At 59.5% G+C, this 21531-nt stretch overlaps 9 protein-coding genes and 4 non-coding genes across 13 annotated transcripts; 9 read left to right on the top strand and 4 right to left on the bottom strand.

Annotated features, from left to right (window-relative positions):
* Positions 1–329: 329 nt before the first annotated feature.
* A1Q1_05347 (uncharacterized protein) lies at positions 330–4606 on the top strand (the record flags this gene model as incomplete). Its single annotated transcript, XM_014322079.1, has 3 exons — positions 330–1209; positions 1262–2728; positions 2766–4606. The coding sequence occupies 3 exons, from the start codon at positions 330–332 to the stop codon at positions 4604–4606; spliced, it is 4188 nt and encodes a 1395-aa protein (XP_014177554.1).
* Positions 4607–5064: 458 nt separating this feature from the next.
* Positions 5065–5496, top strand: A1Q1_05346 (uncharacterized protein; the record flags this gene model as incomplete). The annotated part of the gene is made up of 2 exons (XM_014322078.1): positions 5065–5397; positions 5455–5496. The coding sequence occupies 2 exons, from the start codon at positions 5065–5067 to the stop codon at positions 5494–5496; spliced, it is 375 nt and encodes a 124-aa protein (XP_014177553.1).
* Positions 5497–6011: 515 nt separating this feature from the next.
* Positions 6012–7580, top strand: A1Q1_05345 (uncharacterized protein; the record flags this gene model as incomplete). Its single annotated transcript, XM_014322077.1, has 1 exon — positions 6012–7580. One exon carries the CDS (start codon positions 6012–6014, stop codon positions 7578–7580), a length of 1569 nt encoding a protein of 522 aa, XP_014177552.1.
* A 470-nt stretch (positions 7581–8050) lies between these two features.
* On the top strand, positions 8051–8419 carry A1Q1_05344 (uncharacterized protein; the record flags this gene model as incomplete). Its single annotated transcript, XM_014322076.1, has 1 exon — positions 8051–8419. The coding sequence occupies one exon, from the start codon at positions 8051–8053 to the stop codon at positions 8417–8419; it is 369 nt and encodes a 122-aa protein (XP_014177551.1).
* Positions 8420–8453: 34 nt separating this feature from the next.
* A1Q1_t413 lies at positions 8454–8538 on the top strand. Its single transcript has one exon. It is a non-coding gene; the product is annotated as a tRNA-Val (tRNA).
* A 923-nt stretch (positions 8539–9461) lies between these two features.
* On the bottom strand, positions 9462–9568 carry A1Q1_t389. The gene has a single exon. It is a non-coding gene; the product is annotated as a tRNA-Ser (tRNA).
* Positions 9569–9994: 426 nt separating this feature from the next.
* A1Q1_05343 (uncharacterized protein) lies at positions 9995–10336 on the bottom strand (the record flags this gene model as incomplete). Its single annotated transcript, XM_014322075.1, has 1 exon — positions 9995–10336. One exon carries the CDS (start codon positions 10334–10336, stop codon positions 9995–9997), a length of 342 nt encoding a protein of 113 aa, XP_014177550.1.
* A 756-nt stretch (positions 10337–11092) lies between these two features.
* Positions 11093–11164, top strand: A1Q1_t414. Its single transcript has one exon. It is a non-coding gene; the product is annotated as a tRNA-Leu (tRNA).
* A 424-nt stretch (positions 11165–11588) lies between these two features.
* Positions 11589–11660, top strand: A1Q1_t415. The gene has a single exon. It is a non-coding gene; the product is annotated as a tRNA-Gln (tRNA).
* A 136-nt stretch (positions 11661–11796) lies between these two features.
* On the bottom strand, positions 11797–13099 carry A1Q1_05342 (uncharacterized protein; the record flags this gene model as incomplete). The annotated part of the gene is made up of 3 exons (XM_014322074.1): positions 11797–12754; positions 12842–12993; positions 13046–13099. 3 exons carry the CDS (start codon positions 13097–13099, stop codon positions 11797–11799), a joined length of 1164 nt encoding a protein of 387 aa, XP_014177549.1.
* A 1130-nt stretch (positions 13100–14229) lies between these two features.
* On the top strand, positions 14230–15406 carry A1Q1_05341 (uncharacterized protein; the record flags this gene model as incomplete). The annotated part of the gene is made up of 6 exons (XM_014322073.1): positions 14230–14408; positions 14446–14466; positions 14517–14682; positions 14727–15112; positions 15196–15325; positions 15374–15406. 6 exons carry the CDS (start codon positions 14230–14232, stop codon positions 15404–15406), a joined length of 915 nt encoding a protein of 304 aa, XP_014177548.1.
* Positions 15407–16063: 657 nt separating this feature from the next.
* Positions 16064–18943, bottom strand: A1Q1_05340 (intra-golgi family transport-related protein; the record flags this gene model as incomplete). Its single annotated transcript, XM_014322072.1, has 1 exon — positions 16064–18943. The coding sequence occupies one exon, from the start codon at positions 18941–18943 to the stop codon at positions 16064–16066; it is 2880 nt and encodes a 959-aa protein (XP_014177547.1).
* Positions 18944–19408: 465 nt separating this feature from the next.
* Positions 19409–21340, top strand: A1Q1_05339 (dihydroxy-acid dehydratase; the record flags this gene model as incomplete). The annotated part of the gene is made up of 5 exons (XM_014322071.1): positions 19409–19477; positions 19519–19595; positions 19655–19669; positions 19716–19840; positions 19887–21340. The coding sequence occupies 5 exons, from the start codon at positions 19409–19411 to the stop codon at positions 21338–21340; spliced, it is 1740 nt and encodes a 579-aa protein (XP_014177546.1).
* Between the last annotated feature and the right edge of the window lie 191 nt (positions 21341–21531).

The raw sequence follows: 21531 nt of genomic DNA, 5'->3' as shown, positions 1-21531 counted from the left end.
CCCAGGCCAACTCTGCGACAATACAACGATAAAACGTCGACGTCTCTTCTCCTTGCAACCCCTTGCTTAGCGCGCACCGCCGAAAACCAGAGTCCCTTGTCGTCCGCTGTCGCCAGCGCTGGATCCCAAACGTCGACCCCTGTCATTCAACCTGCGGCACGGGAACTAGGTGCTTCCAACCCATATAACCTGTAACCCAATCCCCGACAGCCTGCCAGGTCGCGCTCGACTCCCGCCGCCGCCGCCGCGTTCGCCGCGTTCATCCTGTTACCCACTCTCTCGACACGAAACCTGTTCGCGAGTCACTCTTTTTCAAAAGAGCCGCTGTCATGGCGTCTTCTTCTGCTGGCCCATCCTCTTCCCGGAGGTCACAGTCAGCAGCAGTCGCGGCTGAAATCTGGGACGACGACTTTGACTTTGACATCGAAGGCTCGACACCAGCCCCTCCCAAACCGAAACCGTCTTCGCGCCATCAACAACAACACTTGTACTCGCAACACGACCAGTCACCAAGCCGGAAAGGCTCGTCGTCATCGTCAAACTACAACGCGCTTGGTCTCGGTGTATCACGCTCCGGATCACGAACAAACGCGTTTCCTATCCGGTTGGATTCCAGCGACGAGTCGGATGAGGACTGGGACCTGCCAGGCTCGAGGATAATGGCGGCAACATACGCCAACACTCCGCGCAATCGCGGGTCGGTCATGCTCGCATCGCCAGCTCATCTTCAACCGCCGAGGTCGCCCCCGCGCTCATCTCCCTCACATTCCCCTACCCTCCCCAGCAATGCCTCTCTCCATCGCACCTCCGCTCTTCCTATCCCGACGACGCCTGGACGGAATCGACTGGGCAAGCGACAGTCCGCCGTCGGGCTGAACTCGTCACCTGTGCGCGACCCTCAGCTGCGGCATTCGCCCGGGCATAAGAGCTCACCAAACCTTGCTGAAATGGAACGGCTTTCGTCCCACGCGGTCGCGCGTGCCAAGCTTGAGGGTAACTCCGGCCAGAGGGCAGTGTCGGCGGCCGCCCCCAGCACTCCACAGAATCAACGAGCGGCCAGCCCGATCAGGCGGCGGACAGCGTCCAAGTCCTTCGGTTCCCCAGAGCTCTCGCACTCGCAGTCCACGGAGCAGCTCAAGTCATCTAAGAAAGGCTTCAGCAACTTCTGGAAACGGCTGTCTGCTGGTGCGAACTCTCCCTCAAACTCTAGTGAGTAACCAGGAACCGTGTGTTTGTTTGGGCAGCATAGCTAACGAACCAGATTCCTCGCCCGACTTACGCAAACGGTCATCGTTCTCGGCGGCCCTGTCGTCGCGGAAGACGACGGAAGCTCCGCCCGTGCCCCCGCTCCCCCCAAACATGCGGACTCCCAGCTCATCCTCAGCTGCGTGGTCCGTCTCATCCTCTCAACAATCAACGCCATCGTCAGCCGCCACCTCTAAGCAGGGTGCAACCAAGCGATTGTCGGCGATGATTCGGCGATCGTCAAGCAACCTCGCTGCTCACGCATCTGCCTCGCCAAAAGCGCCCCACAAGGAGATCAGCTCTATCAGCTCGCCTGTCGGACCGACGATCCACACGCCATACTCGGTCACTTTCGGTCCGGACAGCACTGTGTCTTTAACTCAGATGCCGGCATCGTCCATGGCAAGCACTGGATCGCCTCTTGCCAAGCAGCCGTCGCTGCAACAGCTGAATGGACTGAATGCGACAATGTCTTCGTCTTCTGTCAACCTTATCGGCGACGCTACGCCCCAGCCGCGCCTTCGCACGACCTCTACGGTCACCACCCAGTCTCAGAATCAGCGGAAGCCGAGCCCCTTAAAGCACGTCGAGCCGAAGCCTGTCGAGTCGTCCGACGAGCTCCCTCGCACGTTCTCGCCTGGCTTCCATTTACCGTCAACAACACCGAGCTCGCCGTATCGCCAGCGCACGCTCGCCGGTTCAGTCACCTCGTTCCAGGCGCAGTCTCAGACTAGCCCGAGTCCGTTAGCGGTCGAGACCTTCCCTACGGATAACAGCGACACCGAGACCGAGGAGAGTGTAGTGACTGGTCGCACAAAGAGCAAGGTTACTCCTATCACGATGCCCGTGCCTCGCGTCAGACAGTCGACCAGCGTCAGCAGTGGCTTACGGGAGATGAATGAGGCTGCTTCGACCGAAGCCCCTCGCCCCTCGAATGTGTCCTCCATGTCGCGGAAATCGGTGCAGCAGAGGCTCTCATCCGATCCGTCCAGTACCGCTTCGCACGAGTCGGAAAAGTCTTCAACGCTGAAGCGCATCACCTCCTTCTCCAAGAAACACGGTAGACGGCTGTCCGGTGGATGGAAATTCGGGCAGGGTTCCAACGACGAGAAGCACGGCCCCTCGCTGGAGACGGTCTCTGGATCGCCGTCTAAGCCGGAAGCCATGCTCGGGCACACGAACGGCAGTGCTGAGCCGCCGTCTCGTGGGAAGACCGCTTTCCCGTCCGACCCGCGACCCAGTAGCTCGGTTGCGAGGAAGAAGGCTGCCAGTCACGAGCCAGGCACCGGTGGTGCGGGACAGCTCAACACTGCCTTCTCCTTCGGCGGTGCGTCTAACTCTGATGGAGCCGCAGACGCTACCCCGAAGCAGGCCAAGAGGCGGTCGCAGCAAGATTTCGTCATTCCGGACAATGTGCTCGCAAAGCAGAAAGAGCTGAAACGCGGGATCACGTCGGTCAAGAAGTTTGCTGGAGGTGTACAATGTAAGATATGCCTAGCATAGAGCGATCTAACACACAGCCCTCAAGTCACTTGTTGAGTCTCACGAGCGCGTCTGCAACAGCGTGCTGCAGAACGGTACCGCGGACGACACGCGCCTTTTCGTGGACCTCGAGAACGAATACGCCCAGTGGTGGGAAATGGCCACAGTGCTCATTGAGGTGGGCTCTACTGGCACGCAGCAAGAGGAAGAGGAGCCAGAGTCGGTCCGATTGAGGCGCATCACCTTGGCCGCCAACGACGCTCGAGCCGCCGGTGAGGCTTTACGGTCTTTGTCAGGTTCCAGCTCGGCTGCTCGGTCCGTGCTGCAGAATTACCAACAGGAGGACGGCGACGTGTTCACCATGATCAATGGACCGCCGCGCCAGAGGTTTGGGTCCGCAGGGCGGCACGACCTGTCCAAGCGCCAGCTCGAGGTACTCCGCACCATGCTTCGAACACCCGTTGAGGCGAGCGAATCTGTTGTTCCTTCTGTCGATCACAGACAAGCCGAGACGATCTGGGGCATGACGGCTAGCCGACGTCACGCTCACCAATCGATGCCTCCCATGCCGACAAACCACCACACGCAGCCCCGTCACAACGCTGCGGCCTTACTGGACACTGCGACCGGACAAAAGCGGCCTTCCTTCGCTGATCCCCCTGCGGTCAACGCCCAGCCTCAAGCTGCCTCGACAATAGGTCGACCGCAACCCCGCAGCCGATCTGGGCTTGCCGGACTGCGCGACTTCCTCCGTGGTCTGAAGGGCGGAAACAAGGCCTCGCAACCGCCAGCCACTGCAGATGCTGGTCGCGCTGGCCGCCGTGGGTCACGGCCCCCTCCCTTAAACCTTGCCGCCGCAGACGCGTACCCCCAGTCTCCTCCGACGTCACCGACTATCACCACGGGCACGAGCGAGTCTTTCGGGACACGCACAGGCACAAGTCGAAGTAGTATGCGGCTTAGCAACGGATCCCCATCGAAGGACAAGCGGCGTCGCCCCAGCCTCAGAGGCATTTTCCGTGGAGGCTCTGGCAACTGGTCTGAGCTCGTCAAGTCGCCCACAAGCGGTGCTCCATTGACCCCTGTGCAGGAGCCGCCGAGCTCGCACACCTCGTCGCAGACTGGATTATCGCGGCCGCCATCGATTCCGGCACTGGCGCGCTTGAAGACAGGAAGAGCAGGCGAGTATGGGCAACTCGGCGTCGAGTCTCCCCCAGCCTCTCCTGTGCGCACCAGCTCTGACCCTCGTGTGCCTCGCACGCCTCCGCCCAATGGCAGTGTTGCGTCGGTTGACGATGCGACGCTGCGTCTGCGCTCCCGAGTACTGGGCTTGGGTCACCCGTCTGAGGCTTCTCCCGGACGCACTGCCAGTTCGCCGGTCAACCGCCCTGCGACGAACGGGCTTGCGCCCGCAGAGGACAAGACGCCCCGCTCCCGCTCGGACACTGGGCCTGGACGTGACGAAACCGTGATTGCCTTGACGCCCGAGAACTTGCCCGTGCTCCTGGACTATGTCCGCCAGTGCGAGCGCAAGCTCGAGGAGTGGAAGGGCCGCGCGCACGGTCTGGAGGATCTGAAGCCTCTGCCGCCCCAGCGACCTGGATCTATCAGCTCTGTGCGGCCCGCGTCGTTCAAGTCGCCCAGCGTCAAATCAGCTGCGACCACGGTGCGACCTGGATCGATGAAACCCCCGTCGACAAAGGCACCGTCGATCACTGGAGCCAGATCTCCATCCCTACCGCCGTTACGCTCTCCGCCTCTGAGTGCGTCTGCGCGGATGTCCACCTCGGCCTCGATGGAGACACAGGCGCACACGCAGAAGCTCTGGGCCGCGGCGCAGGCTCCGGCTCCCAAGAAGCCTGATTGGGGAGTGGTATAGGATGCCACTGCCGCGACCACCATCCCTGATGAAGGAATGGAAGACGATTACGAAGACGACTACGACGTAGACACCACTATCCGGGGTACTACGATTGAATGACTACCATGACCTACTGTGCAAGCATCGCGTTGCAGAGAGCGATGCAGGCATGTAACAATAACATAGTTTAGTATAATTGCAGCATGCAACACGCACCACGCACCCCGCCCCACGCGCCCTGCACGCCGCGCACCGCGCGCTGTCATACAATGCCCACCGGATTTTAGTGTGCGCCGCATTGTGCTGAGGCTGAATACACCCTAAGCGCGTATGCATGCGCATCATAGCTTGGAATGGCCCGACGCGCAGTCGGGTCAAGTATAGGTGAAGGGGCGTGAAAGGTAACGGCATTTGATCCACTGTCATTGACTCCGCATGCACTTTGGCCCACGTAGTCGCCACCCAACTTGTACCACATGCACGCTGCAGATCGCAAACCCGTCAACTTTGCTTTCTCCAACTCTAAATTCCACCGAACGCAATCGCAATCGCAATCGCAATCTGTACACTCCGTCACTTCTCCTCAACAGACACTCCTTCCCTCCCTCGCTCCCACTCTTGGTTCTCTCCTTTACGCCTCTCACGGAAACGGCTCCCACGACCGCACCCTCCTACGCACGCGATCAGCGCTCCACCCGACCACGAAAACAATAACAACAGCGCCGCCCCCCTTCCCCGACCACGCCCGGCTGGCATTCCTGTCCACAGCCCAGCTGGCATACCCTCTGCGTGCATCCTTCCCTGGAACAGTAAGTGTCTTGCTTCATCCGTCACTCGGGGTTCGATGTATGGACCTTGCGCTGCAGAGTGATTCTGCGCAGGCGGAGCGTCCAAGCGTTAGCGGTTGAGTTGGAGCGGGCCAACGGCTAGCTGTGAACCGTGCGCAGACCCATGCATGGTTGAAATGACACTATCGCATGTGCGGATGGTCCTGGGGCTTAGTGTGGCGACAGCCATCACCCTGCCCTGTTCCTGAGACGGTGAATCGGCTTGTTTCCGAGGCTTGTGTAATGTCAGTGCATTGTCTATGCACACCCCAACCCCAACCAGCACAGTGTTCCGAGTGGTCATGCGGAAACGCCGATGCGAGAATCGCGACAGAGCTGGAATCACGGTCGTGACTGGAGCCTAGCCGCGCAAGGTTTAGTCCTTGGCCAGCGTCATCATGACACTGTCCACTTCGCTCCAACGGGTAACCTGATCCGCGGCATCTTATCGGATAACTCTATACTAACGCAAGTAGCCTCCATCACTCGGACGACCTTAACGCCCACGCAAATTCTCTCTCGCCGTTGCGCACTGCATCCCGTAACGTCCGCACGCTCAAATTGGACTTTGCACACCCTACGAGCCCGCCGTCGCCATGAGCACACCCGGTCGCACGAAACCGTGCTCTCCGAACGTGTCTAAGAGCAGAACGGCGGAGCAGATCCCTGACATCACGATCGCGCCCGACAGCCCGATCGAGCCTCGCCGCACCCCCTCCCGAACTAACGACTCAAGATCCAACTCTTGCTATGGCCCACCAGCCGCTGCAAAGGGCTCGGTCCCTCCGGAACTGCCGCCTGGTGCGGCACCTCCACCGCCAGCCCGTCCTCTACTCGCGCCGGAACGAACTCTGTCGCGCAGCGCCAGCCTCAGCGTGCGACCATCACCAGCTGGGCCGAGCTCACGATCGCGGCGTAGACCAGCGACCATTTTCGACAGCTTGAGCGAAGCTCCATCAATCCCGGAACTGGTCGACCCGCGCCGCACGAGCAACCCGCCTCGATACTCACAAGTGGTCAGCCCTTCCTCTTCTCGTCGGCCGAGGGAGAAGAGCAGCTGGCGTCCTTCTGACTCCCGAGCCAGCGACTCCTTGTATGACAGCTCGGAGGCTGATGCCCGCGTTCCAAAGAACGATGTGCCTGAGCGGTGGGAGCGCCCGTTCGAGGTGAACACCGATCATGACATACTCGACCCGGTGCTGGAGACAGCGGCCGAGCCAGAGGCTTCTGGCGACACTAGCCTCAGTGGCTCCGCCCTTGCGTCATTCCTCGCTAGTGAGCGCCGTCGGGATCTCAGCCTCGCGGACCCGTTCTCCGAATTTGCCGGCCGTGCAGCCTCGCCTCGATCGCCCCGCCTGGGATCACCAAACTCGCCTCGTATCCGCACACCTCGACTCACCTCCCCGACCCACTTAGAGGAGCCCCAAGTCGTTCGCACTCGCAGTATCTCCAGCCCACACATCACCTTCAGATCGCCCGAACCTGAGCGTCGACCGGAGACGGAGCAGCGAAGGCGCCCTAAGTACGCTCGGCATGGGTGGCGACCATCGCAGGCTGCAGCAGGTGATCACCTGTACGAGCCTCCCACCCTGGATGACGATATGCCGGCTCAGTGGGAGCGTCCATTCGATCTTCATGACGAGTACGAGATCGATGTCCACAAGCACAAGGCGCAGCCGGAGCCCGAGCCGGAAACCCCAATCGACACTAGCGCTATCAACAGCTTCTTGGCCACTGAGCGCCGGAGAGACATCGGTACAACGCAGTGGGCAAACCAGCTGCAGTCGATGGGTGATAGCATCCGTGCCGATCCCCAGACCGCTGCCGTACTCACCAGGGTAGCGACGAGGAACCGCGACCACAGTGAAAGTGGACGTCGGCACCGACGCGGCCATTCCAGGAATGAGAGCTGGGACGGGAGCGCTATCCTGGGTAATGTTGACAGGAGAGGCAACTCGGAAATCAGTAGACCGAGCCGGCAAGCTACCATCCGCGCGGTTCTCGATCCCATTCCTGGAGCCGTGCCCGACTGCACTGCCGATGGACGCGAAGCTAGGCGGCACGCCCGTCGGATCCGCCAAGGTCGCGAGGACCATGAGGACGCACCGCCCGCGTACATGCCGGACCGGCCTCCGATGTACGTTGAGGGCGGTACGCGCGCCTGAGACGCCTGAAACTTAGACTTAGACCGTACGACCTCTGTGCAGAGGGCGCAGGAGTTGTCGTGGATACAGTTGTCATTCAAACGCATCGTCGTAGCTTATAATCCCTTGTGTATAATGCATCAATTGTCTGTATCAATTCGGTGTGTGGGTTCCTGGGTCATGCGGCGCACTTGATCGTGCGATTGCATTGACGCCAGCATTGCCAGCCGTCAGTCGCCGCAAGCTGCGCACTAAGAATCGTATGGCCGCCATCGGGTAGGGAGAAAGCGTACGGGTTGGCCGCATAGCCTGTCACCGGAACTGAGCCGAGTACAGGAACCGCATCAAGCCGCACATTAGCTCATGAGTCATGTGGATGCTGGTTGCCGCCGATTCCCATGGGCCCGCTATGAATGGTTTCGCTATATAACCCATCTGACCTGTGCGAATGCATTTCTCCTCGCCGCCCTCCGTTCCCCCTTCGCTGCACCATGTCGACGACGGCGCACAGCTACCGGCCCATCTCGTCCTCGACCCTCTCCTCCCTGCCCGTGGACTTGACGCCGTCGACGAGCCCGAAGCCCAAAGTCGCACCCCCGCGCAAGCCGACCCTCGCTCAGCGATGGGAATCCTTCATCCGCGTCCGGCAGGAGTACTCTCTCAACATGGTGCGGCCCTCCTTCTTCGCTCCCGTCCCCGACGCCCGTGACGCTCGCAAGTCATCCACAACTTCAAACGGCGAGCGCGGCACGAAGACTCAAGCCCAGGGCCAGCTCCCGCGAAGCGACATGACAATGACGACAGAGGCGCGCAAGCTCACCAAGGCCAAGGGCAAAAGCAAGGCGCGCCGCGCGGCGTGAACGTGCTCCAGTCCGGCACAAGTCGAACGTGTTCGGCCACTTAGCTCAGTTGGTTAGAGCGTATGCTTAACACGCGAGTCTTACGCATAAGGTCGGCGGTTCGACCCCGCCAGAGGTCATCTTTTTGGCTCGTCTTCACCGTCTCCGCTGCTCTGCTCGCCATCGACGGCGACGGTGACGGCGACGGCGGCGACGAACAACAACACCCATCCTCCATCGCATCAAGAACGAGGCACTGACGAAAGTGAAACGACGCCCCGATGGGGCGCACGGACGATCAAATGTGAAGGGACGATCTGCAACCACGTACGTGGGGGCGTCACTGGGCTCACTCGGTCCGGTGATCAAGCCGCATCTGCAACGGACATTGGTTTCAGGACTGCGTCATCATCTGCATAATTTCCGATTCCATACTCTCATAATGTAAGCGGCGTAATCTTATCAGCCGCTGCTGTGTATGTAACGAGCTTGTAATGCTGAGAGGTGCGATCGGGATGATCGGGGAGGGAAGCAACATGACAATGTCAGGGATCTCTACTGTTCAGGCGCCATGTTGGTCAGCATGATCAGCCGGGCAGCGCGGAAACGGTGTTACGGAACCTCGTCGAGCACACGACTGCGTACTGCGAGGGGCGCGATTTACGCTTTCGCCTCTCCTGCGCCCCTGCACTGCATAGCCTTGACAGTCACCTGTGCGTGGGTGCGCCCTTATCCCAGAGTTGACGACCGAGTGTGGCACTTCGGGAACTGTTTCATGCACCTCCACTCGGGCAATGAACACTCCTCAACTACTCATCTGCACCGAAATTGCATCGCCATCGAGAATTGTCGAGCCTCAAATATCTACAGCAACGACGTTGGGGACAGAGGAGGTGAGCTGCATAGCCTGTGCACGCCCTCGCACCTCCGCAGGGCCCTGAAGCGCCTCGTCCCTCTCAGGAGCATTCCGCCGCCATTTCTTCCACTCTCTCTCCTCCCTCTTTCACTTCCAAACCTTCCAACAACCTCCAGAGATTCCGGAGACTCCGGGGAAGCGCAAAAACGATGTTGACATGATTCGAACATGCGCTCCCGAAGGAAGTTGATTGCAGAATCTCTCCCGAAGGAGACCATTCGAGTCAACCGCGTTAACCACTCCGCCACAACACCGGTTGAGAGGCGGTCGGGTGCGCAGCACTCGGCGGCGGCGCCGGGGGTGCGAGCGGGGAGGGAGTGTGCAAGCAGCGGCTTGAGCATCTCGAGCCGAAGGGGAAGGTTGTAAGTGAATGGTGGCAGATCGTGAGGGACGAGGGTTAGCATGCTCGGCGGAGAAAGGCTCGTCAGGGAGCACGGGGAGCACCGGACCAGTCTACGCGTCTGAAGCCCACTACTGTCGGCGTAGCTACTAAAACCAGAAAGACGAAGCTGCCCAGGCAGGAATGAAGCCTTGTAGAACCGTAACACCACTACGAAATGTATGGCTAGATGGAATAGCTCTTCCGAAGATTACAAAGTCTTGGTCATTGTGGTAGTACAATGGCAACGGTTACTTTGTCTGTGAGTCTACATCATTACGATTCTCGCAAGACAGGCAGATCAGATTCCGTCGGAACACTTCTCAGTTTGAGCCTTTCCATCGGGATTGACGGCCTTGCAGACGGTACTGCTTGCGCCAGTGACGTGCTCGGACAAGTAGTTTGCCACACCCACGGCTGCGTCGAGGTACTCGCAGATCGGGTTTCCCTGCTGGTTGGGGCTGCAGAGGTCTGCGCTGAAGTAGAGGGTGTTCCAAGCCGACTCGGAGCCCTTTAGGTAGATGGGTGCCGCGAGATATGGCGGGATCACCGGCTTGTTGTACTTCTCGGCTTTGCCACCGCTGACGGCGACCAGCGGCCCATCGGTGAGTGCGCAGTTGCCCTTGTTCCAGTGACGCTGCATTCGCAGCTGGCGAAAGGAGTCAACTGTACTCTGACTGAAGTCTGCATCCAGGTAATTTAATGCGGTAATGCGGTAGTGAGAGAGGAGAAAATGCTGTCGCAACTGAGCGTCGACTTCATCCCCAACATCAGGCGATGCAAGGCCGACCCGTGCCGAAGGTGGGAGCCAACGTAGGAGTGAGCTCTGAGTGGGAACCCGCTCAGTAACCGTGCCAAGGATAAAGAATATGCAGTTTCTAGCCTACCACTGTAAAGATAGTGAACACACGACATACACAGCTCCAAAAGGGAGGAAAGAGGCCATCAGCAGCCCAACAATACCACTGTGCGTTCTGACACTTCCTTACTCCGGTGCCTCCGGACCAACACGAGTCCCGCCACACATGATCACCCCAGCTCACGGCCATACATTTCTGCCCCTTGACAGGCGAGGAAGCGCCTCGCCGATACCTGTGCAGACTGGCAATCCAGACTGTCCGCGAAGAAAGTCACCCGGGCACGCCGAAGCATGCTGAAACGCGTCCGCGACGTTCCCTTTCCGAGGCACGAGCACGCCGGAACAATGTCAATTAATTCATGAAACTCAGCCCAACTCTGCATGTTTCGTTGTTCCTCGCCTAGCAGAGACGCGTACGCAACTCGCCATGCCTCGTACATGCGTCTTGGATTCTTCGGCAGCCAGCAAACGCGGCCTGTAAATGCTTCCAGCGAGTTCGCGAGCGTTCAGGAGCCTCCAAGGGGACAGGCAAATGTAAAGGGTCTGATCGTATAACGGTTAGTACACAAGATCCAGATTCTTGTAATCTGGGTTCGATTCCCAGTCGGACCTTGCTTTTGCATATCTCCCCTTCTGAACGACGTTCGGATTGCAAGCTTTTTGGACAGTTGGACAAAGGACGTTGATGGTGATCAAGTAGAACTTTGGGTGGAGGGATTGATGCCGAGGCAATCGAAGGATAAACTATTGATTATCTGGTTCCGCTCTTAACTCAAGTCTAGTGTGGCGGCAGTCGTCAACGGCGTCGTGTGGCTACACCAGACTGCCAACGAGCGCGGAATAAACATCTCACCGTCATCTGGTGGGGGCCCGCTGTCAGACCTCTGCATGGGCCGTTCCGTCGTAGCACTCTGAGAAGCTTGAAGGTCGCTGGAAAACTGGTAGAGGACCAAAACGCGCTGCTCTCCTGTGCCGCGGTAATGCGTTTTCGGATATACGTCAGCTGCTACATCCGAGTGACAGATCACTCAGGCACGGTCTGGTCGTATAACGGTTAGTACACAAGATTCTGATTCTTGTAATCTGGGTTCGATTCCCAGCCGGACCTTTCCTTTTGCCTTTTGCGGCCTTTCTCTCTGTCGATAGAGCTTCTAGGAATGCACGCACTGCAAGATTACCAGTGCAGTAGCAGTCAAACAAAATGGTGTCAACATACATGCAAGACTAGACTAGATAGTGTACAACTATGTATCCATGTCCATGACCTCCCAGCCCTCGCTCAGATGCTCTTTGCCTTCTACATCGGGCTTGCTCGCTCCCCATCTTGCGTGCTCGCACGTCAGGACGCTGGCAACGACCTCGGAGATGTCGAGGCTGAAGCCCATGTGCTTCACCGTGTCCGACGTGCTCGGCTCGTGGGACTTGCACCCGAGTGTCGGCGATTCGGCCGTGAGCGCAATGAGCTCGAGCACCGACGTCGCAGAGACGAGCACGCCGTCGCTGCCGGGGAGGAAGCGGGGTGAGTCGTTCTCATCAGAGCTCTTCCGCCTGTTAGACGGAGCGGGGCGGAAGCTCTGCGGCCCGATGCCGATACCGAGCACGCCCTGCGTAAACGCGAGGTAGGCGACGGAGTGGCACAGGAGCGCAAAGCTCTCGAGAAAGTGCTTGTGCTTCTTGTACGACTTGAGCACGATCTGGGCCTTCTCCTGCTTGCTCCCTGCGTGCTTCTTCGAGACGTACGCCTTGCTCGACATCCAAAGCAGGTGCTTGTCCCGCCACTTGGTCGTGCTGAGGAAGGGCAGGTTCGCGATCATGTACGGTCGCCCGACGTGCTCTTGCTCGTTGAATGTTGGCGTGAATGGGATCGAAATCGACAGGTACCGCGTCATCAGACTGAGGAGGTGAATGATGTGAAGCACGATCGCATTGATGTGGAGGGATGGCTCCAAACGGAACAGCTCCGGCGAAGAAGGTAACTGCAGCCCCGCAATCTCCCATGACCTGCGCCGCTGCACACCAAAGACGTCGACAACTTCCCGTACGAGTACCCGCCGAGCGTGAATAATCCGCTTGCCGACCTCGTGCTGCTTCGATCGCACAAGCGCAATGTTGGCTCGCAAGTCAGCAGCGTTCGGTCGATCCCGCTTGGCGTTCTCGATCACCTGCGCCCGCTGCAGGTAGTCGGACCGGACAACGGCATCTCTGGCTGCTGGTCAGCTAGATTGCACGACTCAAAGCTTACCCTTCTTCACTTCTGATGTTCGAGCCTTCAGCTGCCGCCGCAGAGACGCCACCCGCTCCTCTGCAGCTGCGACCTCAGCCCGCAGCTGCCTCCACTCCTGGGCGCCTCTCGAATGGTTGTGCCCTCCCTCCAGCAGCTTCTCGGCGTGCTTGACGGCAACATCGACCTGCTGCTGAACATTCTTCTTGATCACCGAATGCTGACCAACCCTTGTACGTCAGCTCGTCCGACAGGCCATCATCGCAACTCACCCTTCCCGAATGCAACTGGCGCAATACTGGCTCCTCTTGGGGAGATTGCAGCATGGACAGTTGTACATGTTGGATCTTCAGAAGGCGCCGTGTTCTCTATCGAGCATTGTTGATGGTACGACGATTCCTCAAGGATTGGATTGTGTAAGATAAGATTGGGACAGTCAATGACGAGATCGTACCAGTAGTTAACCGGTCCCTCCACAGTCGGTCGAGCAACCCGTCAACATGAGTGGCGACGGAATCAAATTCGATCACCCTCCTCAGGTGCCTCATTGTTGAGAGCGCTAGCGGCCAGCGCAGGGAAGGGGAGAGCGCTACGCGAGACGGCAGGGGGTATGAGCAGAGGGAGAGGACTGCGCGTGTACATGGGAAAAAGGGGAAGCCTCGGACCTCCCCTGGGCTTGCCCTGGGCCACCGCGCGCGCCCTCAGCCCAGGTGTCAATTTCAAGCGTCCAGGAAAAGACGCGAGACCGCGACCGGCACGGCGACGCGGTTGACACGTCGAGCGCCAGTGCGTGCACCAAGCACTAGCCACCCCAGGCCCCATAGCACCACCACGGCATTAAGCCATCACGAAAATGAGAGCACTTTTCATCCTCACCTGAACCAAACATGAAAACAAATAGTCTCACGATCTCATGCTTCCATCCATGCATTAGATCTCACACAAACAGCAACATGACGGCGTGGCGTACCCCGTGGTCATAGGAGCAGTCATGTATCATTATGCAGACTTGAAAGAGGCGGGATGCAGGAGAGGTGGTGTGTGACGGGGAAATTAGAGCCCCTTGACCCTCTCGAACAAAGTGACAATGTCAGGAGCTAAGGTTAAAATCGGGAAGCATCAGACTGGAATCATAACACGACCAGGACCCAACATCTCGCGTTTCAGCTTTCAGCTTCATACACTCATCCTCGTATCCTCGAGAAGCTCTCGCTCAACACTACTCCTCTCCATCCACCCACCCACACTCGGCGTCGCTTGTCCATCCTCACTGTTTCTCGCCTGCGTTGCCCCGTTCCGAGCGTCCCTACGCCCTTCCGCCAGTGAACCCTTCATTTCGCTTTTTCGCCCCTCCCCTTCCCTCCTCATCCACCTTCTCTCCCGTCCAAGAACTTCGTGTCTTCTTTCCATCGCTTGAACGCCTCGCCAAGTCTCGACCTCGAGCCCCATTCCAGCCATGTTCAACGGTGGCCTCGACTTCGGAGGCATTACCCGCCAGCCGGTGTTGCTAGGCACCTTCGCCCTCGCCATTCCGGCCTGGGTCATTGCATTCGCAGGACAGTGTGCTGCTGAGGCTCATCACAGGGGCGGCGGCACTGCTGTCGGCACTGTCTGGTTCGGCATCTGGGTCCAACTGTGAGCTTTCGGGGAGACTTACGAGCTGACATTGCAGTTTTGTCATCGTCTTCTTCCTGTATGTTGACCGCTGTGCTATCCGCCCGGCAAATACTGATCTCTACACAGCCTCGCCGCTCTCAGCGACGGAGTGGTTCACTACCGCTTGCAGCTTTCCATCTTCGGCGCCATCAGCCTGGTCTATGCTGTCACTGGCACTAACGGTGGTATCTACAGCAAGGATGGAAGCTACATTGCCATGGCCGTCGGCTGGCTCATTCTGGCCATCGTCGACGTGAGTGTAGCTACACTTCGCGGGGTGATTAGCTGACCCACCAGATGATCTGGCTCTTTTACCTGACTTCGGAGGACGGCACGTTCCTCGGCGACATCCTGGGTAGCAACTGGGGTGGTAGCGGTTACGGAGGTGCTCGCCGCTCTGCGCAGATGAACGACATGGGCGGCTACGGAGCGGAGTCTGTCGGCCTTAGGAACGGCGCCGCCGACCGCGGGATGGTTAGCCAGGACCTCGGCACCGCGAACGGACGGTACATGATGGACAACGGCTACTCGTCGCCCATGAACGGCATGGCCCCCTCGCCGCAGAAGGCCCCGCAGATGAGCGCTGCCGCGCCCGTCCGCGAGGTCATGGACTCGCACAGCGTCTCTGGCCAGTCGGCCCAGTCCGGACCTGGTGGCGAACCCCAGTTCAGGCATAAGGCGAGGTGAGTGCGGAGCCGGTGCGGTCTCGGTCAGGTGACCCGGGGCACACATGCGACGATGTGTGGAAACGACGACTGACGCCCAGGGCGAACTATGCCTACTCCGCCTCGCCGGATGACCCTAACGAGGTGTCATTCGCCAAGGGCGATGTCCTCGACGTTGTGGACACGACTGGAAAATGGTACCAGGTCCGCACTCCTGCTGGACAAGTTGGAGTAAGTAGAGCAAGCTATCAGGTCGATTATCCGAAGCTGACATTTCAGATCGCTCCTTCCAACTACCTCACGCTGCTGTGATCTGAGGCTGGTCCCGGATTCGACTCATGACGTTCTCGCTACGCTACGCAAGTCACGAAGACTGAAGGGGTATATGCTGCAGCTGGGCCGCCCGGCGTTCACGCGGTAAGGATGACCAGGTGAACCGAACAATCTCCACGAACGATGTGTGCAAGTAATACAAGCCAAGCCAAGAGTCAAGTGTATGTAATTTCCGTGCCAGCATGCGTGCCAGGTCGTGCGCTCGGCTCACCACGAGTCGCATGAGCGCACGCTTCGGACGCATCGCATCGTATTCGGCAACCCCATACATTCACACTCAAGCCCTAATCAACGCACGGTCATTTCTGGTCATTCTGAAGTGCTCCCATCGCTCAAACTCGCACCAACAACACCATCATATATGCTTTGTCCCTTTTTCGTGTTAATCTATCGATGCAGAAAACATGCCCAAAAGACTGGCAATCCAGAGACATGTCTCAGGCAGTACCTTCCCGAGATCGAGACGGGGCTGTGTTCCACGCCAGTTTCCTGCGCCGTTGCGAGGCCATGGCGATCAGGCGAGGCCAGCTAATCTCGATGTCTTGGTCATGGCAAGTTACATTTTAAACATTGGGCTGCGTCTAAAGATTGAGTGATTCTACAGATGGTTGCTCAGCCTCGACGGACGAGGTGGCACTACTTCTTCTTCTTGTTCTTCTTCTTCTTCTTCCCTCCTCCGCTAGTGCTAGGGGCAGCCTGGGCGGCCTGAGGAGCGGTCTCTGTGGACTCGGGGGCAGGCTCGTCGGTGTCCTTAGCGTCGTCGTCGTCTGCGGCCTCGTCCGCGGCCTCCTCGGCGGGAGTCTCATTCACGGCGGCAGCGATAGGTGTAGCGGAGTCAGAAGCGTCGGGTGGAGGCACGATGTCACTCTGTGACGTCTTCCCCTCGGCCGTCTCCTCGGCACCCTGCGTACCGTCCCTCTGCACCGTGATGTCTGCGGATGGCTCTGCACGCTCTGCAGACTCCACGTCCTGACCCTTCTGGCCAAGATCCGAGGGATTCGCAAGATCGGCGGATCCCGACGCCGCCGCAGAAGTCTCAGGAGCAGCAGGAGCGGCAGGAACGCTTGTTTCATCGTCCTTCTCTGTCGCAGATGTTGCAGGTGCGCTAGGTGCGCCGTCCTTGGGCGCGTCGGACGCCTCAGGGCCGCGATCGCCGGAAGAACTGGTCCCGCCCACTGCCGCAGTCTCTGTCGCAGTACTGGCCGCGCCGATCGGATCGGCGTCAGTCTTCGCATCCTGTGCTGCCGGGGTGGATTCCTCATCTGCTGCGGGCGCGCCGTCCCTGGGTTTCGGCTCATCTGCAGGCGCTTCTGTCGTCTCGAGCTTGCTCTCGGACTCGTCGGATGCCTTCGTAGCAGCAGCATCGGGGTTCAGAGTGGGCTCCTCGGTAGGTGCGGGGGCTGGGGCAATTACGGCTGGAGTGTCGACCTTGTCCTCCCCCGCCTCTACAGATGCCATCTTAGCCTCCACCTCAGTCGGTGTCGGCTCAGCGTCGGCCGTAGGCTCCCCGGCCGCGGGCTCGTCTTTCGTCTCCATGACAAGCTCTGGTGTCTGGACAGGTGACGGCGCCTTGACCGGCGAAGCAGGCTTGGTAGAGTCGAGAGCAGCAATGTCCCCTTCTGTTGGCACAGGCTCCTCCTCCTTCTTAACCTCCGCTGTCGGCGCCGGGGCTTCCTTCTCCGCCTGCTTCTCAGGTGACGGTGGTCGCTCCGCCTCCCTCGACTTGCGCGGCGACGGCGTGCCGCCCAAGTGGTTGTCGATCTGGTCATCGATCCAAGCCTGGAGCGTGTCGAGTGCCTCCTTCAGTTCCGGGCTAGATTCAGCGGGCATGGCGCCATCATACACGCCCTTCTCGAGAGCGTTCGCGAGCAAGGGGCACACGATTCGGATCCAGCTGTCCGCGAGCGCGACGCACACCCACTGCGTCTCCTTACGACGCTGCTTGCGCTCCTCGGGCGAGAGCTCGCGCTCCGTCCGTCGCAGAAGCTGCGCCTTTTGGCCCTTCTCGGCGTCGGCGAGCGCGACCACCCCCCGTACATACTGCGCCAGGGCGTGCGTGCACTGCAGCAAAGAGGCGGACTGTACACCCGCAAGTACGGGGTAGAGATGCAAGGGAGCCAGAAGGCGGAGGCTGTTCAGCGCGGACAGGTGCGCGTTCACGAGCATCGCGAGAGGCGGGAGGCGAGAGAGCTCGCTCGGAAGCTGCTCGAAGCTCCCGCCCCACTTGATCCAGTCTACCGGGTCGGCCTGAGCAAGCAGCGACGGAACGTATTCGCCCGCGATGACCAAGGTAGTCTGGCTGCCCACACTCTTGGCGGCATCCTTCAGCGTTGTCGAAAGCGCCGAAGCACCCTCCTCCAACGCCTGGGCGTACGCCGCGCTGACCGCTTCGTTAAAGGGCTCAGTCACGAGGGAGGCAAAGTCGAGTCCGACACGAGCAAATGCGAGCGAGCAGTAGCCCAGCTGAACCAGAATCGAGGAGAGGGAGGCGGCGTCGTGCGTCATCTTCGGCACGTACTCGCCCACGAGCTGCACGAGGTCGTCGACGCACTGCCCCACGAAGGAAGCGAGGTGCGACGCCGCCGCAGGAGAGGGGCATGAGGACTCGAGGAAGATCGTCGTGAACTGCGAGATGATGTCGAAGACGTGCTCGCGGAACAGGTCCACGTACTTGCGCACGTAGCGGACAGGGTCGCCGCGGTCACCTTCGAGCAGCAGCTGGTGCGCGCGGAAGTTCGATAGCCGCGACACCAGGAAGACAAGGCCGAGCTCCATCTCCTCCACACTTCCCAGCCGTCGCAGATAGCCGACGGTCTTGATGAGCGAGGGGAGTTTGATCGGCTCGCGGAGCAGAGCGAGCAGCTGTGCAACCATGACCTGCAGCACGGCGTCCACCTCCTTCGAGACGTCCTGCACGAGCTCGACGCCGGGGTATCGCTTGCTGAGCGAGGTGGCGTGAGCACTCAGCTCCAGAGCCTCCTGGTAGTATCCGTTCCGCACGCAGGTGTCCATGAGCTGAGGAATCTCGAGCAGGTCGAACAGCTTGTCCTGGTGCTCCTGCACAAGTAAAGCCTTGCTTCGAGCGTCCTGCACGCCCTTTGTAGACTTGACAAACGTTCGGCACTCATCCTCCAGAGCAGGAACGGCGTCCAGAAGCTTTCCGAGAGAGCTGGAGAAGTCGTCGAAGGCCGAGGTGACAGCCGAGGAACACTTGTGGACGGAGATGAACGTCGGGTACTCCCGGAAGCAGAGGTTCGTGAGCTCAGTCTCGACACCGGCGGCCTCAGAGGAGATGACGGTCGCCTCGTCCAGAAGAGACTTCAATGGCAAGGACAGCAGCTGGTCCAGGTATCCTGACGCGGCGGGCGACGAGAAATCTGGGACCGGCTCGTGCCGATCTTGGGCCGTCGACTGGAGGAGGTCGACCAGCGATGGTGCTGGTTCTGGGCCGTTAGCATGCCTATGAACCGAGTGAAGAGCTTGTTGGCCGGTAAACTCACCCGTTGCCTCCTCCATGTTTGTTGGGAGGTGTAGGAGGGGTATAGGTGTTGGTGGACCGTTTGTTATCGTCTGAGCTCAATGTCCAGCAAGTCTCGGCGATCAGATCGTGCATCGTTGATCGGTGACGCGTAGCGTTGCCTGGCACGCCTAATATGCGGTATCGGCCGAGTGCAGTCACGGGTCAGATGAGACGTGCCTATTCATCGGGGATCCCCGCCTAACTTGTGTCCACATTCGAGGCTGTCCTGATTTGTTCATGGAGCCGTCCACAGCCTGGAATTGCATGCGGGTGAGTAGAGCGGTTATTCGAGTTACCCTTGATGCAAAAGTCGGCGAACGCCATAGACCATTGACTTTCCCCCGTCATCGTCTGTTGTCTCCTCAACACTCTCTATCATGCTCGGCTGCTCCTCCGCCGCGCTCCGCGCTAACCAGCGATCTGCTACCTGCGCTCGCCAGATGTCCTCCTCCGCTTGCAACATGATGAAGTCGGGCCTCAACAGGTACTCCAAGACCATCACGGAGCCCAAGTCTCAGGGAGCCTCCCAGGTGGGTAAACGCAGTCGCGGGCGGACATCGCTGACAGGCAGGCTATGCTCTACGCTACCGAGGGTATCGACTCCATCGAGGACCTTGCCAAGCCCATGGTCGGTGTCGCCTCTGTTTGGTAAGTGCACTGCGTCATGAGGGCGATGTGATCGGGAAACACAAACTGACTTTCCGCAGGTACGAGGGCAACCCGTTAGTATACCGATGGCCCGAGCGATCATGGCACTAACCTTTGCAGCTGTAACCGCCACATTCTCTACCTTGGCCAGCGTGTCAAGAAGTCGCTCACCCGTGCTGGTGTCACCGGATACCAGTTCGGTACCGTCGGTGTTTCCGACGGTATCTCGATGGGTACCACTGGAAGTGAGCGCGGCGTTTGCTCCAAAGTAGCGGTTCAGCTAACCAGCAGTGTCCTACTCTCTTCAGTCGCGTGACCTGATTGCCGACTCCGTTGAGACCGCCGCCGGTGGCCACTGGCTCGACGGTATGGTCGTTCTCCCCGGATGCGACAAGAACATGCCTGGAACTCTCATGGCTCTCGGCCGTCTGAACCGCCCCGGTCTCATGGTTTACGGTGGAACTATCCGTCCCGGCCACTGCGGTGGTGGTGACACCGGCAAGCCCCTCGAGACCCTCGACATCGTTTCCGCCTTCCAGGCTTACGGCCGCTACCTCCAGGAGGGTGAGACCGAGGAGGCTGAGGCCACCCGTGCCCAGACCATCCGTCACGCTTGCCCCGGCCCCGGTGCCTGCGGTGGTATGTACACCGCCAACACCATGGCTTCGGCCACTGAGGCTCTCGGTATGGCCCTCCCCGGCTCCTCCTCGTACCCCGCCGAGTACCCCGAGAAGCTCGCTGAGTGCGACTCTGTCGGTGACGCCATGGTCAACCTCCTCGAGAAGAACATCCTTCCCCGCGACATCATGACCCGCGCCGCCTTCGAGAACGCCATGGTTCTCACTATGGCCCTTGGTGGTTCGACCAACGCCGTCCTCCACCTGCTCGCCATCGCCCGCTCTGTTGGCGTCGAGCTCACCATTGACGACTTCCAGAGCGTCTCGGACCGCGTTCCCTTCCTCGCCGACCTCAAGCCCTCGGGCAAGTACGTCATGGAGGACGTTTACGCTATCGGTGGTACTCCTTCCGTCATGCACTACCTCATCAAGGAGGGCCTCATGGACGGCAGCCCCATGACCGTCACCGGCAAGACCCTCGGCGAGAACTGCGCCGAGTGGTTCGAGAAGAACTCCCACAAGTGGGAGGGACAGGACGTCATCCGCCCCATCTCCAACCCTATCAAGGAGACCGGTCACATCCGTATCCTCCGCGGAAACCTCGCCCCTGGCGGTGCCGTCGCCAAGATCACCGGAAAGGAGGGTCTCACCTTCACCGGCAAGGCCCGTGTCTTCGACAAGGAGGACGATTTCGTCAAGGCCATCGAGAGCAAGTCGATCAAGAAGGGCGAGAAGACCGTTGTCGTTCTCCGTTACCTCGGCCCCAAGGGTGGCCCCGGTATGCCTGAGATGCTCAAGCCCACCTCGCTCATCATGGGTGCTGGTCTCGGCTACGACGTCGCCTGTCTCACTGACGGCCGTTTCTCTGGTGGTTCGCACGGCTTCGTTATCGGCCACGTCGTCCCCGAGGCCCAGGTCGGTGGACCCATCGCCCTCATCCAGGACGGCGATGTCGTCAACATCGACGCCGAGGCCAACACCATCAACATGGAGGTCTCGGACGAGGAGCTCGCTCGCCGTAAGGAGAAGTGGGTCGCCCCTCCCCTCAAGGTCAACAAGGGCACCCTCCTCAAGTACGCCAAGCTCGTCACGGACGCTTCGCAGGGCTGTGTCACCGACATCCCTTAAACATCTCTTGTTTTGTAATACAAAAGTGGTTGAGACGATTAATAGGAGGATCATATAGCCACATAGCCAAGATGCATTGATAAGCCAATTTAATGACGTGGCGGAAGCAAAGTCGGCACTGTTGTTGCCACCAGACTTCGTTATCCTGAGCTGCTGATGATCATTTCGATCCCTCCACTCTAATCTTGTCT

Source organism: Trichosporon asahii (genome assembly GCF_000293215.1).
Source record: "Trichosporon asahii var. asahii CBS 2479 unplaced genomic scaffold scaffold00071, whole genome shotgun sequence".
Classification (NCBI taxonomy): Eukaryota; Fungi; Basidiomycota; class Tremellomycetes; order Trichosporonales; family Trichosporonaceae; genus Trichosporon; species Trichosporon asahii.
Note: the sequence above shows the minus strand (reverse complement) of the source record. Positions and strands in the feature narration are given on the sequence as shown.